Consider the following 18,042-nt stretch of genomic DNA (forward strand, 5'->3'; position numbering starts at 1 on the left):
GACATGGTTTAGTGGTAATTTATTGAAGGTGGAGGGGTTACCAACCCCTCGCACCCGTCCAGAGCTCCCATTTCGCTGCTGTGGTGGCTACAAATGCCCTGAGGGGAAAGGCCAATCGGAATTGGCCCTCCCCCCACGGCACTGTCCACGACAGCGTTGCCCGTCCGGCACCACAAGGAGGTAGGGGGTTGTTTTGCCAGACAACTCACACACCCATCGACTCAAACACACACATCGACGCAGACACGCACATCGACTCACATGCACACATGGACTTAGACACACATAAATAATAGAAAATGTAATAACAAAATTTAAAAAAATAGTTGTCTACACACACAGACCATGCACACACATTGACTAACACACACACTAATGTACTCACACGCACACATTGACTTAGATACACACATATTATTGTAATGTGAGGATATATCCGGGTCGTTGATGGATCACAACTCGTCACGATGATTGGCTCTGCCGGTCCTGGTCCATAGCCAATGGGGGGAAGCCTAGGGGCATGGCCCTGACGTAATGGAAAGGTGACAGCTGTAAGTAGAGGATTGGTTCTGCTGGCTTTAGCCACAGCCAATGGGGAGACGAGTCAGGGGCGTGGTCCTGGGAGCTTACGGTGGAGTCTGGAAAATTCCATAGTGGCTAACCAGGATTGGTGGAAATGTACCACGTGACCCGGGTATTAAATAGGGGTGGAGACGAACAACACGTGGTCAGAACTGGAACGAACGAAGGGAAGAGGCCACGCGAGAGCGGGGGTCCAGGCTGCCACGTGGCTGCGCGCGTCTCTCTCTTTCTATCCCTCTCACGCTGTCTGTCAGCAGCATGAAGGAGTGTTGTAATGAAAGACGAATAAAGACCGGATTCCAGAAGTCGCTTCAACGACCTTTATTACATTATTATAAAAAAATCTAGTAACCTAATAGTTAATTGGTTGTGTACACACACCATGCACACACATTGACTAACACACACACATCGATTGACACACAGACACACACAGACGTAGACACACACACATGGTGGCAGACATGCACAGGGACTCGCACAAGGACTTAGACACAATAATAAATATATTCATATTGACCAAGTAAAGTTTGAAATATTGGTTGTTAGCACACATTCTAGATTTGAAGCTTTCGTGACTGCATGGATTCATACTCTTAGGTTTTTTCGGTAAAGTCACGTAGGTAAAAATAAATAATAAAAATAATAGAAATAATAATAGAAATAAAAATTATAAATCACGACGTTTCGGAGGCAACACAAGTCTCTTGTCATCAGGTGGGACCGTCACAGCTAGAATTACTGTAACCACTGGTTATTTTTTATTTTTATTATTATTTCTATTATTTCTATTATTTATTATTTATTTTTACCTACGTGACTTTACCAAAAAAACCTAAGAGTATGTTAGCACACAAACAAAAATATTTTAATATTTCCCAGGTGATTATAAAAATTATAGGTTTCTATTTACATGAGTTTAGTGAAAGAAGCAAGGGATATAAATATTAGTTATCTGCACACAAACATTATTGATGTAATATAAGCAAGGTGATTATTTAAATAATAGGTTTCTATCAACGTGAGTTTAGCAAAAGAAGCAAGAAAATTGTACTTAACATTGCCGTGGTGAGGCCTAGACCCGTGCAGAGCCCCCGGCCTCACCTAGATTGCCCAGCCGGCCGAGGTGGCACCTTGGCAGGCTGGGGGCTGGGCCGCTACCCCACCCCCCCACCATCCCCCCGTCCGCGCTACAATAATATTATCTAAGCGCTATAAAATTAATATCTACAGACTCTATAGTAGTAACTTCACGCATCGGGGTGGGGGGGGGGGGGGAGAAGAGGACATCACACTGTGAAGAATTAACCTTAAGCGTTATGTGTATTTTGATTGAATTTTTAAAGCATAAAACAAAATGTCCCCCTCATTCCCACGGAATGCGTGTGACTTGATAGGGGCCATCCCCCCCAGCGAAGGCGTGTGAGTTGGTATGGTTGATCGCACGCTATTTAATAAATCTATTAACGAAAACTGCACAAAATCGATAAATAAAGTACTTAAAAGTTTACGTATGGGAAAAGGGAATAGCACTTACTCACTGCAGGGCTTACGGCGTGGTACCTGCCTTTTTTACTTTTTACGTAAACCCTACCATTTGAGAGCCAAATCCCTCGCAAGCGTGCGCACAACAACCGCCATTCGCCACTAAGTGGCGGTGACATCACCACGACGCTTGTGCCAGGCCATTTGCACCTTGAGGCCACGTGAAGTGTCCGACAAAACAACCCCCTACCTCCTCGCGGTGCCGGACGGGGAACTCTGTCGTGGACAGTGCTGTGGGGGGAGGGGCAATGCCCATTGGCCTCTCCCTTCATGGCATCTGTGACCACCACAGCGGCTAAACGGGGGCTCTGGACGGTTGGGAGGGGCTGGTAACCCCTCCACATTCAGTTCATTACCACGAAACTACGAATTAAACAAGCGTGCGCACACACACAGACAGACAAAAATTACATTTAAAAGTAAGATGATGATTAGGTCACCATGAGCTGCCGAATGAAGATGGTGACGATTGACAGCGAGGTGCACAGGCACACCACATTTGAGTGGGTGGGGAGAGGAGTAGGTGGGTGGTTGAGTGGATAAGTGGGTTGATCATTAGTGGGTGGATGAGTGAGTGGGTGTACTGGCACAAACCACATGTGGATGAGTGGATGGATGAGTGGATGTACAGGCACACACCACATGTCCACCAGATGGCGTGGAGCAGATTGGTGTAGACACTTGTATAGGAATTTGCACAGCTTGTATGGGTGTAAAGTATACTATCAAATGCACAAACATCCACACACAGAGGTTTTGCTTGTGTATTTTTTTGTTTATTCATTGCATTCCCTCGCCGACTTGAGTTCGATTCCCGGTTACGGCTAATATCATTGGCATGTGATATCTGAACCGGTCCTGCCACGCAGTTGAGCCACGCGTTAGAGTATTTACAATCAACGCCTGTGACATTGTTTCGTTTATACAGTATAATTAGGGACTACGGAATTTAAGAGGTACTACAGATGTTTTATGTTCGATGTTAAAATGTTATTTGTTAAATGTTTTTTTAAATAGTATGTATGTTCAAGGTTGTAAGATATGATGAGCATCTGTGATCACCATTGAGTTTTGGGAGGATCCTGTAGGCTTTCGCGACCAATATCATCCATAAACCAGGTTTTTTTCGGGTTAGATCGCATAAATATATAAATGTGTCGTTAAACCTGCCACCACCCGACATAGCCAATTAGTAAAGTTTGTCACGTAAACAAAACATTCCAGTTCGTTACTTGTACAGCACACCGCTGTGTTTGAGAGCAAAGCCACAACATGTTGTTCTGTTTGTGACAAACCTTACTAATTGGCAGTCAGGTGGTGGAGGGTTTAACGACACATTAATATATTTACGCGATTTAACCCAACAAACCTGTATTGTGGATAATTTATCATAAATTGTGCTCTTTCTTCAACTTGTATTTTGGGGCTTAAAAGTTAGAAATGCTACTGTCACTCAAGCACACAAATGTACGAGATGTTTTATTTAAATTTGTTCTTTTTTTTTCCTTAAAAATTTGTTTCCGGTTATTGGTTGTTCATTTTCTCTGACGATCGAAGCCGATTGATCAGTATCCAATAGTCTACGATTAATCTGTCGGCTCGAGTAGACTCTGTCATCAATCGCCTCGCGTGTGCGAGAGCTTAAGACAAGTAAGGTACCGGGTTCAGATAGCAATTGTCCATGACTATCACAGGGAATCGATCAGAGGTCCATAAAAATTTGACAAAAAATATTATTTTATTGCTATATGCTCTTGGAAAGCTCAATATATTAACAGACATGTTTATGATTCATAGGATTTGGTTTAAAAAGCCTTAATTGTAGGTTTATACCATGTGTTTTAAACACAAAAGTGTAAAACGCACTCAACCCTTGCGCATAATGTAATAATCGTCAACATTTCCTGAAGAACAGCATTGTAGTAATCTTTTCTTAGGTCACCATCAAAATGAATGAGCCAATGTGACTAACTGAGAGGTAGAAGTGATATGCAACTGTGGTAGCATGTTCATCTGTATTAGGACTCATCGGCACAATACAATTGCCAATGGTCACTATTGCAAAGTCTGACTCTGAAAACCTTTCCAGGTGGATTGCCACTTTTATGACACAATGCGTTCCTCAAAACCCCGTCGTAAATCGGACCCTATTTCCCATAGACAGTAGAAAAAGTAGAAAGATCACTGGGCCGATGTGTGTTTTCTTTCATCAGCCATCAGTAACAGGATTGAATAGATAAATATCCACAAAAAAATCCAAAAGATCCACGTGCCAATGCATACCGTAAACCAGACCGACTCTCTTCAAATGTGTTAGGAGTCGTTTTGGAAGGTGCATCCTAAAATCAAGTTTATGCATTGTAAATAGATCGTCCGTGTATTGGATCATTGTAAACCAGAGACCGCCTGTCTTTCCTGCTGTGCATATAATTTATCTTTTTCTCCCATTTTTCGGAAAGAAAATGTTGCCACCGGCGATTGGTTGGTCGTTACTGTTATCGATCGGAGCCGATTGCTCAGCATCAAATTGTCTACGATTAATCTGTTGGCTTGAGCATATTCGGTAATCAATTGCCTTGTGCGTGCTAACACTGAAGGGCAAGCGAGGCCACATACCAGGTTACCATACGGCAGTTACCATGCGGCTCACGTATCATCGGGCTAGTTTATTTTTTTCCCCACTGCGGAAGGAAGCCAAACCGTTGTCGTCTATGTCACACAGTAAGGAACGATTAATTAGCTACACCACCACTCCCAAGGGTGCTACGGTGGAGATATGTTAGCCATCTCGCCTGGTATGCAGGAGTTCATTAGTTCAAACCGGACCCCCGACGCCTGTATACATGGAGTTTGCATGTTCTCCCCGTGGTCACATGGATTTATCTCCGGGTCCTCCGGTTATTCCCTCCATATTCAAAAACATGCGTTTCAGAGTGTTTGGCTGCTATAAATTCCCACATGATAAGCCACTTTGCTGAGCTATCATTTGTGGCCAGGTGAGTGGGTCTTCCCCGGTAAAATAAAAAATGTTACAGTAGATTCACTTATCTGCGCTAATGACGGGGAGGATGGCCGTAGATCATTAAAAATCGTGAATAATTTTAAAGTATCAATTTTCCGCAGATCTCCATGACAAAAACTACGTATATTGGTATAAATTAAGAATGAATACTAATGATCGATGATACGAGTGTTCAGTGATAAGACTTTCCTGGTCCTGCCCAGCAGAAGATTCGGCCCACTAGGTGAACAGCAGAGCCATGCCAATCAACATCAATCAAACTCTGCCCACTGTTGAAAAGATTTGAAACTACTGTACTGTAGAGGCGATCACGTGGTTTTTGGATTAACATATTTGTTCGGTTTAAGCACGTGACTTGTAATTAACATTTATAATAACTATAATAATTTGATTATTATTAATTTGGGCTTAAGGGAAAATCCATGAATTATTAATAAATGTCAAAATCTGAGGTGTGCGGTTAATCCATAAATCAGATAAATGGCACTCGGATAATCGAGAGTCTACTGTGGTTATAGTTAATAGACCCTCGTAGTATGGTGAGACACTCATCCCAGCATTGGATTGACAACAAGGGATGTAGTTTACCGCACGTTCTAGCAGCAGTAGGAGAAATACTGACGACAGTTACCCAACTGTCATCACAATCATCATATACAGTCTATTCTCATATAACACGTGTTTGCATGACGCGAATTGAATATAAAATGAATGTATTAGGGAACAAATGTTTTATAATGCGAATGTGAATTCGTTATAATGCGATTGAGTGAACTGAACTGCGTAGTGCGAGTACGAGTAGTGGTTGTACGGCTGCCTCAGAGTAGCATCGCACAAGGCATCGGGTTGCTGTTGTGGATGCTTCTAGATGCTACCCACCACCCCTCGGTGTTGTGTTCAGCCTGCGTACGCATAATCTCACGTGTTATTGTGGACTCTGCTTTACCAAATATTATATATTATTTATTATAACGCGATTTTTTCCATAAAGTGGTGTTCTTCAGGAACAACTACCATCGCATTATACGAGAGCAGATTGTAATTACGGTCACCAAACTGTCATCGTCACAATCATATATTACGTACGCCACGCAAGTTGTGCAGTACACTCTGGAGATGCCAGTGTGGGTGGCCTCACAGCTCGTAGTAGAGTTTGTGCATCTGGTCCAAATGACCCTGGAGCGAGTCCACGACCTCCTGCAGCTGATCGGCAACCTCAGAGGGGCTGCCGTTGCTCAGGTGTAGGCTGGAGTGTACCACGCTCGCGAGGTCCACCACCAGGAAGACGCTGCTCAGCACAAAGCCTGTTACTCGCAGCGCAGCCCCGGCCGTGCCCCTCAGCGCCCCTACCGCCACGTCCTCCGCCACCGTGGCTGCCGCAATGCTGATCTGTGTGATGTTCTTCGCCACCTGAGGCAGGTTCAAGCTCCCGGGACTCACGCCCTCACTGCTGCCCGCTGCCGCCCTATTGAGTCTCACCATGGCCTCGTGCAACCTGACGCTGAGCTCCGTGTCCTGCGTCAGGAGCTCCTGCGCCTCGGTGCTGTCCATCCTGTTGAGGACGGTGAGGGCGATCGAAGCTCCGGCGCCCGTGATCCCCCCGGCCACTCCCATGGCAGCACCACTGATGATGAGGCCCAGGGACGCGCCAAAGGTGACGGGGATGAGGGCCAGGCCGACAATGGACAAGACGCCACCGACGATGCCTGTGGCGCTGCCGGTCACCTTGGCGATGTTGACGTTCTTCTGCCGTTCGCGTATCGCCTGCACCATCCCCTGCAGGTTCTCAATGGTTGCCTCCCGCTTCTCTGTCCATTCCGGGTAGATATCCTGAAGCTTGTTGCGGGCCGATTCATAGTCACTCTGTTGTTGTTAGGATGATGTGACAGGTGGAGGGAGGGGGGAGAGAGATGGGGTGGGGGGGAAGAGTTGATTTTTTGCTACAGCAATCCCTCACCAACCGTAGGGGATAGGTTCATGAAAACCCCTATGGTTGGCAAAACCGCAATGGGCGAGACTAAAGGCTTATGGGAAATAGGGGGTTAGGGGAACAATGGCTGCAGTCAGACTCGTCAGAGCTTAACTAACTTACCGTTTCATTAACTAAACACCAAATAAAAGTATAATATAATAAAACATCATAAAAAGAAAAATAAACATTACTTTAACTTTACATACGTTCAATATTTAACGACGATGATGATGACAATAAGATGATGGGTGAAGGGTTGGTTATTAGGAGGGCCTCAGCCCACCCTTCCACTCTTCCTCCGGGCCACAGACGCAATGCTCTCACTGCGTACAAACCTATCTAACACTACCACTTTACTCTGGAAACCTCTAACATTTTCTTGCTCCCTTAGCCTTTTTAACACCTTTACCACTCACTGCATGCTTCGGGTCCATGATCAAGGGCAACATTTATGTGAATGCGGTTGTGATGCAAAGTGGTCTATGCGCTGCAAGAATTAGAGTACAGTATGTACAACAAAACAGAGACAGCTGATCAGCTAAGCAGCGCCACGGGTTGTTATTCATAGAATGACGACACGCCATGCAATGATGTCATGCTGTAATGCAATGACATAACACATGTCATGTGACTTCCTTAACACCATGCTTATCCGTGGATACTCAAATTTCCAGGCTGCGGTTGGTATACAAAATAATAAACCGTATAAACATGAAACCGCAGTTGAAACATCTGCAGTTGGCGAGAGATTCCTGTATTTCAAATCCGAGGTTATTGCTGCCCAGGAGCAAAGCACTTGCATGAGCAGCAACTTACACCATTTAGATTGGTGCACAGTGGGTTCACGCGCACCTTACAGTGTTCAGCGTGTGTGTAACCACATCACCGGAATCTGCCAGAATTGCCCTTTGGCAAAAAAGAATGGGAAAAATCAAGCGACAAAGCTACTGAATGGAGCCAGCGAGTAATCACCCCCCAATTCCAAATGGCGCACACATGACAGAGCCTAAACAGACTGAAGAGAGTGGGTCTCAGCAGATGCAGCTCTCTTGTAAAATCATGGGGGGCTTCTACACAACCGACCTATGTGCTTATTAAGATAATCAAACCATGTATCATCTGCCTGAGATGCCCTGCAGAACCACAATTGACAATATCAAGATTTGGCAATGCCAATGTAGTGATGTTAAGGGTGTCACTATAGTGGGAGCGCCAGGCACTGTCATAAGAGTGCTACTGTGCGTCTGGAACCTCTGTCTGGGGACAGAGTAAATATGGTATGCGAACGGGCCCTCGGGGACATAGTCCTGGTAGCGGCCTGAGAAAGGACATGGTAGTCTGGGTGAACCCGAGAGGGCACGTGACCAGGACAGGGTAATGAGGGGGGCCCGAGGGGGGCTTGAGGGACACGTGACGCTCCCTCGAGATCCTTTGGGAAAGGTCACAGGAGCGTAATGGGGCAGTCCCGAGAGCATTCTAGGCTCGTCTCTGGAATCAACCCTTTGTGCTGCGTCTCGTCGTCTTCAGTCTTCACTCAGCATCGTGGGTCAGGCAGCGTGTAGGCTGACTGACCCGTTCGTGTAGTTAACCCGCTACTCACATAGTTAACTGTGTAGCTATAACTTAGCAGTAGAATCAGTGTACATTTAGTTAAGTTACCCTGTCGGGGAGTTATTAAATAAGCGTGTTGCCTCCAACTCCAGTGGGTGCCTCCGTACAACACACTACACCAAAACCATAAGCAGTGGCCTGTGCAGAATATTGAACAGGAGACACAACGAAGAAAACTGTTATAACCAAATAAATGCACGTGTCAAGCAGGAGGCTGAAGGACTACAACTTTATGCCCCAGCTTGGATGCTGGCAAGTTATGAATAACGAGCACTCGCCCCTCTCAAATGACATCCAAGGTGGGGAGTCATGCCCAGGGCCGCAATTGGAGCTCGCTCTTCTCAAATGCATCTTCCCAGATTTTTCTGTTTCCCATGACGAGTGATTTCCCCAAATGGACGCTGCGGCTGTTTACACCGTCCATCTCCCAACCAACCCCACCTGGGAGAGAGACAAAGACCACACCACGCACCGTGACCCCAAGTAGAGCGCCTTGATTTTTGCTCCCTAGCTTACCCGTGCAGAGGAGGGTGCTCTCATACAGATCTACTGCTTCGCGCAGAGCGGACAAGTCCTGTGCATCAATAAGCCTTTTCCGTTCCAATGATGTTCGTGTAAGTACATTTAGGTCATCGGAACGGGAAACTGATGACATGCACGTATGTCATCGGAACAAAATCATAAGAAAAAATAAAATATTTCCATCAGTACCGAGGCTTCTATAAGGCAACGTGGGAAGGCGTGTGGCTCAGTTTGGCGCCAGCTATCGTAGAGTGTCGCTACGGTTCTCTGCGGTGAGTGCAATGTCTTTAAAAATAGCAGCTCTATGCCATCTCTAAATAAAACTAACGCATGTGCGTTGAGATTCGGCGGTGAATGGGACACCCACCTTGAAATTTCCAGCAATCGTTTCGGATTGGCGAAAGGGTTAATAACCATGCAGACATTGTCCTTGTAAGCCAATACCTTAATAAGCGCGTGTTCTGCACTGGGAAGCCTGAAGCCGGACGACGTCTGAGCTGTACAACAGCCCCAATAGAAGACAGCCTCACCTCACTGCCCTCGTCATAGAGAAAGGAGCGCTGAGCTGCCGGTTAACCTTCAGGAGGCTGGATGTGCCCGCATATGGAAGCCTGTCGTGAGCAACGAACCCCTGCCAAACCCAAATGACTAGTGGTTTGTTTTAACTGTTCCTGTCCGACTCAGTCAAATACTTTCTGCTGGTCTAGGAGGAGAAACTCTGACGACTCAAGGTCCACCCTTCTCGGCAAGAGTGATTGCGTTCTTGATGTGTGCGTACATTGTTGTCATATACGCATCAGCCTGAGACGATTTGCTCAGACTGGACCAGCTGCCCAATTGCTGACTCAAACACGATTCGCCAGATCCTTGGATAAGATCTTAGTCTGTGCAAAAGAGGGACACAGGCCGTCAGTTCTTAATGAGGTGCAAACCATCCTTCTTGCCCTCGTGCAGCTCTGCGGCAGTTCACCATTCTGCAGGCTCTCTATGAAAAGTGGAGGACTCAGGGAGAAAAATCCACGCTACCAAGAAGAGAACACAGAAACTCCAAATATACAGCAGGCATCGGGGTCGGAATCGAACCCACGACATCCTGGATACCAGGCGAGAGAGATAACATATTACTACCGCAAGGAAACAAATGACGTTGTTCCTCCTGGTCAGCGCCTCGTACACCGAATATTGTGCCATGATGGCTAGCAATAGGGCGAAGTAAGCTTCTAGGGTAAGGACAAAGGGAGCTGAGTGAACCACTCAAACAAAGCACCACGACCACTTAGCAGATACCTGGAGTGAGGGCAGTGTTCTTCATTACAAGGTCCGCTGGCCACTGGCGGCCAATTGTGGCCTTTTAGTGCGTTCCAGGACTTCAAAGATGGGAGTACAAGAGGAAACGGGTTTCTGCATAGAAGCCGTCATTTTGTCTGCTTGGTTCAAAACGGTCTTTACGTTAGACTGTGCTAACCCCTAACGAATGCGCCACTTCACTTATCATCTGTAACCTGCATGTTTACCCGCACGGTGCGAAAGAAGTCCAACATAAATACACACTAGTATATACTCCACTAATATACACTATAAACTACACTATACACTACAATACTGTATACTACACTACTATAAACTACACTATGTACACTACACTATTCACTACAGTACTACATATTACACTACTATAAAGTACACGATACACTACACTACTATATACCACACTATATACTACACCACTATACTACAGTGATAACTTATTTCTTCAGAATTGCTTTTTGTGTTTAGTTTGTTGTCCTTCCCCAACTCCTCCGACTAGCACGGTTGGCTACGTACGGTAGTGCAAAATTAGTTCAACATACATAAGTACATAGACTCACACAGAGACCCATAGACTCGTACATAGACCCATAGTTTGTTGTCCTTCCCCGCATCTCTGATGTGGTGGTTGCTGCACCTTCGCGAGATTCCCTGTCCGCATTAATAGATGGCCGACACTAGGGGGCGCTCACGTGACATTCGGAAGCGACTGGTTCGTACCTGGCCGTGGAAACGATTATATTATTATGATTGTTTAGCTAGGAAAGTGTAAAATGTGCGTTGACACTATTGTTTATAAATACAGGGATATATGAGAGAGAGAGAGCAATGCTTTAAGGGCACGGTTAAAATTAATGACTGGGAAATAGAACCAATGACAAAAAATGCACAAAATAATTTGGGGCTGTGCCTTGGCTACATCGACATTCGGAGAGTACTATGAACGAGCGGCTTCACGTAAGGAGAGAGAGGGGTGGAGTGGTGGCGCAGCGGTTAGCGCACTGCCTGGCAAACTTGTCGACTCCCTCCAACTGCCCAGCAGCGTCCTTCAAGAACATCCTCCACCTCAGAGGGCGATTTTGACACCGCTAGTAATGTTATCAGCAAGTCCACTCGGTTCCACATCCTCCTGTACCACATCAGCTTAATATATTCTGTAGTCCGTGCCAATAATGCACCCATTCACAAACTCACCCACTCACCCATCAGCTCCATCTCTTCTCTAGCCCATGCCACTCACCCACTTACCCACCCACTCACTAACTCACCCACTGGCCCATCAGTCCCATATCTTCTGTAGCCCATGCCACTCAGCCACAAACCCACCCAAAAGCTCCATCTATTATCTAGCCCATGCCACTCACCCACTCACAAACTCACATACTCACCCATTAGCTCCATCTCTTTTCTAGCCCATGTCACTCACCCACTCACTCAGCCACCAGCCCCATCTCTTCTCGAGCCCATGCCACTCACCCACCCAATCACTCAAAAGTTCGATCTCTTCTCCAGCCCGTGCCGTGCTCCTTTAGCCCCCTCTATCCGGCCGAACAGAAGCTGTTTAGGCATGCGTTGGATGGGCATGTGGGCTCCATGACCCAGCCAACGCAGTCTTGCCTGCTGGAGGATCTCACCGATGGTACTGTGTCCAGATATTTCAAAGATCTGTAAGCTCCTCACACAAAAAAGCGTGTTTAATACCCAGGACGGATCGTAGGCAGGACAAGCCTGAATGTTTTTTGACCGGCACAGATGTTCCTCCTTTAAAAAAGGCTCCACGTTTCACCAGCATAGTGGAGGGAGGGCATAACTCCGACAGATGAGACCTGGCGTGTGGAGCAACAGAGCCACAAAGCGTTGGACAGCTAATGAAAAGATAATGCCGCTCGACTGATTCGGAGACCTCGGTTGCCAAACTGCAGCTGGTCAAAAGCACGCTCCTCCCCCTCTCCCCACAACCGCCCCCATTGCACAACAAAGATAAAATAAACATCGCCCGTAAAGCCTCAACAGACTGTAGGGGCAAGTGCTGCTAGCGAGCACCTATGGAGGCCGGCACGACACACGAGGGGGTGGGTGGCCAGCACCACGCCCGGCCACCTTTGTCTCCCCAGTGGCGATGTTTACTAACACACCGCACCAGGTACACATTTGAGGCTGAGTTGACCTAGGGGAGGCTCAGGACCGGTTCAGATAATCGTCACTGGGTGTTGGCCGTGAGCGGGAATCGAACTCTGGTCTCCGAGTTCGTAGCGCAGCGTGCGAACCGCGCTACATTGCAGTTCCCCATTATACGCACACACACAAACACACACACCCCTGCGCACACACACACCCCTACACACACACGCTCACACCCCTGCACACACACACACGCTCACACCCCTCCACACACACACGCTCACACCCCTGCATATACTCAACCCACCTCCGCCTGCTTAAGTGTCTCTTAAGAGTAAGTGGACAGTACGCTGAAGTTTAAACGCTGCGATGTGTGCAGCAAAACAGTGGGGATGGGGGGGAGATAAACCCTTTTTATAGCCTCCCTGAGACTGTAGGGGCAAGTGCTGTTAGCGAGCAGCACCTATGAAGACCGGAACGGCACACGAGAGGGTGGGTGGCCAGCACCACGCCCGACCGCCTTTGTCTCCCCAGTGGCGATGTTTACACACCGCACCAGGTCACTCTTTTGAGGCTGAGTCGACCTAGGGGAGACCTAGGGGAGGCCCAGGACCGGTTCAGACGATCGTAGCGCAGTGCTGACCGCTACACTACCGCTCCCCAGCCCGGGCCTGGACCACACGCACACCGACACAAGACGCGTGCAGAGACGTCAATCGACCTCAGGGTCGGAAGCGGAAAAGTCAACTTCGGACACTGAACTTCACCGTTCTTATTTTGCCCGGTAAGGCCCCCCACTGAGCTACGTAGCTATTTTTTTCAGAAACGACCTGGCCATCACGAATGATAGCTCAACGAAGTGGGCTCATCACGTGCACATGCATAGCAGCCAAACTACTCTGAACGGATGTTGTTCATTCTGAATGTGGAGGGGATAAACCGGAGGATCCAGAAAATAACGACGCCACCCTTGGGGAGAGAGAGATACATGAAAAGTCAAAATATATAAAACAGGTGTCGTTCAGGGTCAGGATCGAACCCACAACCTCCTGTACACCAGGCGAGGTAGTTAACATCTCATCAGGGTCGGGATCGAACCCACGACCTCCTGTACACCAGGCGAGGTAATTAACATCCCATCAGGGTCGCGATCGAACCCACGACCTCCTGCGTAACCAGGCGAGGTAGTTAACATCTCATCAGGGTCGCGATCGAACCCACGACCTCCTGTACAGCAGGCGAGGTAGTTAACATCTCATCAGGGTCGCGATCGAACCCACAACCTCCTGTACACCAGGCGAGGTAGTTAACATCTCATCAGGGTCGGGATCGAACCCACGACCTCCTGTACACCTGGCGAGGTAATTAACATCCCATCAGGGTCGCGATCGAACCCACGACCTCCTGCGTAACCAGGCGAGGTAGTTAACATCTCATCAGGGTCGCGATCGAACCCACGACCTCCTGTATACCAGGCGAGGTAGTTAACATCTCATCAGGGTCGGGATCAAGCCCACGACCTCCTGTACACCAGGCGAGGTAGTTAACATCTCATCTGGGTCGCGATCGAACCTACGACCTCCCGTATACCAAGCGACGTAGTTAACATCTCCACTCACCGCGGGCGCCTCGCGCGAATCCCTGCCAGGCGCGATGGCATCTCCCGCCTCGGCGTCTCCTGCACCCTCCAGCAGAGACAACGACGAGAGGCGCTCCGGCTTCTTGCTGTACTGCTCCACCAGCGTGGCCAGCACCACGTTCCTGCTCGGCGTCTGCCTCTCGGCGGTGGAGGCGCGGCACTGCGGGCACGAGAAGCCGCCCGACTTGGCGCGCGCCTCGCCGTCCCAGTGGCGCTCGATGCACGCCGAGCAGTAGGAGTGGGCGCAGCGGAGGTACACGGGCTGGGCGAAGATCTCCAGGCAGATGGGGCACGAGATGTCGCGCTCCTCGTCCGTGGCGGCGGCGGCGCAAGCCATGGTGGAGTGAGCGCGAGAGAAGGGAGCGAGCGACTCGGTGGAGTGACTCTGAGAGTGACTGGCCCTCGTTTGTAATGCGACGGAGACGCAGGGGGGGGGGGGAGCGGGCGTGTGGCGCAGCCTGCCCAACACGCGGCAGGCGAGGCGGCTACCAGCGGCGTCGGGGGTGGTTCGCCTGTGGGGGGGGGGGGTCGAAGCGCGTGAGTCGGGAGCGCGAACGCGCGCGTCACTCGGTCGACCGGTTCTGGCGGCGTGTGTGTCTGTGTGAGTATGTGTGCGAGTGTGTGTGTCTGTGTGAGTATGTGTGTGTCTGTGTGAGTGTCTGTGTGAGTATGTGTGTGTCTGTGTGAGTGTCTGTGTGAGTATGTGTGTCTGTGTGAGTGTCTGAGTATGTGTGTGAGTGTGTGTCTGAGTGGTGTGTGTCTGTGTGTGTGTCTGTGTGTGTGTCTGTGTGTGTCTGTGTGAGTATGTGTGTCTGTGTGAATATGTGTGTGTCTGTGTGAGTATGTGTGTCTGTGTGAGTATGTGTGTGTGTCTGTGTGAGTATGTGTGTGTCTGTGTGAGTAAGACTGTGTGTCGTGTATGTGTAGCGATACGAACCCGGCGACCCGGGTCGATTCTCGCTCACGGCCAACACTCAGTGACGATTGTCTGAACCGGTCCTGGGCCTCCCCTACGTCGACTCAGCCTCAAATGAGTACCTGGTACAGTGTGTAAAAACCATCGCCACTAGAGAGACAAAGGTGGCCGCGCGTGATTTTGGATGACCCACCGCCTCGTGTGCCATGCCGGCCTTCATAGGTGCTGCTCGCTAACAGCACTGTCCCCTACAGCCTATTACAGGCTACACAGGGGATCTTTGTGTGTATGTACTGTACATCCGTGTGTGTGTACGTCTGTGTGTACGTCGTTGTCTTGTGTATACACGACTGTGTGTATGTATGTGTGTGTGTACGACTGTACATGTGTGTACGACTGTGTGTACCTGTGTGTGTGAGTACGTGTGACGTGTGTGTGAGTACGTGTGTGTTTACGGCTGTGTGTACGTGTGTGTACGACCGTGTGTGCGAGTATACTTGTGTGAGTACGTGTGTGTGTGAGTACTGTGTGTATGACGTGTGTGTATATACCTGTGTGTATACTTGTGTGAGTACGTGTGTGTACGTGTGTGTGTACGTGTGAGTACGTGTGTGTGTACGTGAGTGTGTGCCGGCCTTGTTAGGTGCTACTTGTACTTGCCCCAAAAGTCGGTTCAGGCTATATGGGTGATCTTTGTCTAAGTGTGTATGGTTAAAAAAAGAATACTGTATGTGATCGCTAACAACATTGCCAAAAATGTTCCATCTGTCAACCCATAAAACACCTGGGTCCGTCTCGTGACCTCGTGCACCTAGCCTGGCACAGCAGTCAACCCATGGCACCTGCTGGGTCTGTCATGTGACCTCCTCGTGCACCTAGCCTGGCACAGCAGTCAACCCATGGCACCTGCTGGTTCTGTCACTTGACCTCCTCGTGCACCTAGCCTGGCACGGCAGTCAACCCATGCCACCTGCTGGGTCTGTCATGTGGCCTTCTCCTGCACCTAGCCTGCCACAGCAGTCAACCTATGACACCTGCTCTGTCTGTCACCTGACCTCCTCCTGCAGCTAGCCTGGCACAGCAGTCAACCCATGACACCTGAGCCTTCCCCACGTCAAGTGGCGGCCTCAAAGTACACCTAGCCTGGCACTAGCGCATCAGTGACACGACCACTTCGTAAAGTGAATGGTGATTGGTATTTGTGAATGTGATGTGTACGTGTGTTTACGTTTGTGTACGTGTGTGTACGTGTGTGTACGTGTGTACGTGTGTGTGTACGTGTATGTGTACGTGTGTGTACGTGTGTGTGTATGCGCTATGAACCTGGCGACCCAGGTTTGATTATCTGAACCGGTCATGGGCCTCCCCTAGGTCGACTCAGCCTAAAATGAGTACCTGGTGCGATGTGTAAACATCGCCACTAGGGAGACAAAGGCGGTCGGGCGTTGTGAGCACTCCCCCAGACGTCATTTGACCCCCCCACTAAAGGCCAAAGAGATTCGTGGGTTTTCCCATCGTAGCGCTCTAAGAAGCGGGAAGGGAAGTGAAAAACAGGAAGAGAAGTGAAAAACAACCACCACGCGTGCAGCTTGCATGTGTGCACGTGGTACGGTGGTGTGGAGTAAACATCGCTACTGGGGAGACAAAGGCGGTCGGGCGCTATGGTAGCCGCCCACCCCCTCGTGTGCGCTGCTACTCACTCACAGCACTTTGCCCCAACGGCCCGTTAAAGGTTATACGGGGGATCTTTGTCTTTGCATCTACCTGTCATCTCGTTTAATCAATAACGCGACCCCGTGACCTCCTGCCATAAACCCGGCCACCTGAGTTCTGTTACTGGCCAAGACTGCTGTGCCAAGCTAGGTGCAAGAAGAGGTCGCGGGCCAGACCCAGGTGTCTATGGATTGGCTGTTGTGCCAGGCTAGGTGCAAGAAGAGGTCGCGGGCCAGACCCAGGTGTCTATGGGTTGGCTGTTGTGCCAGGCTAGGTGCAGGAGGAGGTCACTGGACAGACTCAGGTGTCTATGGGTTGGCTGCTGTGCCAGGCTAGGTGCAGGAGGAGGTCACTGGACAGACTCAGGTGTCTATGGGTTGGCTGCTGTGCCAGTCTAGGTGCAGAAGGAGGTCACTGGACAGACCCAGGTGTCTATTGGTTGCCAGTTGTGCCAGGCCAGGTGCAGGAGGAGGTCGCAGGCCAGATCCAGGTGTTATGAGTTGGCTGCTGTGCCTAAGAACAGAGTAAATAATATGAATAATATTCGTGATAGAGCCACTTCGCTTAAACACAACACTCATTGAGCGATTGTGACTGACAGGTCACATTAGTATCGTGCGATTGTAGCCAATCTCATATAGATACAGAGACCAAGAGAGATACACAGATACCCATAGAGATATACATCGACTCATAGAGATACATAGAGACTCATAAAGTTACGGAGACCCATAGATATACATAGAGATACAGAGACATATAGAGATGCACAGAAAACAAAGAATCATAGAGATAGATTTGAAGTTTTCGTGACTGCAGGTATCCATACTCTTTGGTTCTTTCAGTAAAGTCACGTAGGTATAAAATAAAATAAATTAAATCACGACCTTTAGGGTGCAACACAAGCGTCCGTCATCAGGTGGGACAACCACAGCAAGAAACAATTGCTGAAGTGGATGACATAGTCATCCTCTCGGCCGACAAGGGCAATGCTACTGTCATCATGGATAAAACCACATATAACAACAAAATCCAGGACCTGCTCAATGATGGTAGCTACTCCAAAATCAATAAAGATCCTACTAACACCC

General features: G+C 48.7%; 1 protein-coding gene across 1 annotated transcript; it reads right to left on the reverse strand.

The window, feature by feature from the left end:
- Positions 1–2,961: 2,961 nt before the first annotated feature.
- Positions 2,962–14,727, reverse strand: LOC144948004 (apolipoprotein L3-like). The gene is made up of 2 exons (XM_078877431.1): positions 14,303–14,727; positions 2,962–7,012 (listed from the first exon to the last, which is right to left on the reverse strand). The coding sequence occupies exons 1-2, from the start codon at positions 14,657–14,659 to the stop codon at positions 6,284–6,286; spliced, it is 1,086 nt and encodes a 361-aa protein (XP_078733557.1). The 5' UTR covers positions 14,660–14,727; the 3' UTR covers positions 2,962–6,283.
- Positions 14,728–18,042: the final 3,315 nt, after the last annotated feature.

The sequence above is a fragment of the Lampetra fluviatilis genome, chromosome 48 (genome assembly GCF_964198595.1).
Source record: "Lampetra fluviatilis chromosome 48, kcLamFluv1.1, whole genome shotgun sequence".
Lineage (NCBI taxonomy): Eukaryota > Metazoa > Chordata > Hyperoartia > Petromyzontiformes > Petromyzontidae > Lampetra > Lampetra fluviatilis.

Excerpts from the sequence above, each read along its gene's own strand:
- LOC144948004 (XM_078877431.1), bottom strand. The coding sequence starts at position 14,659 with ATGGCTTGCGCCGCCGCCGCCACGGACGAGGAGCGCGACATCTCGTGC. Across the intron at positions 7,013-14,302 it reads ATTCGCGCGAGGCGCCCGCG|AGTGACTATGAATCGGCCCG; the intron begins GTGAGTGGAGAT and ends TAACAACAACAG.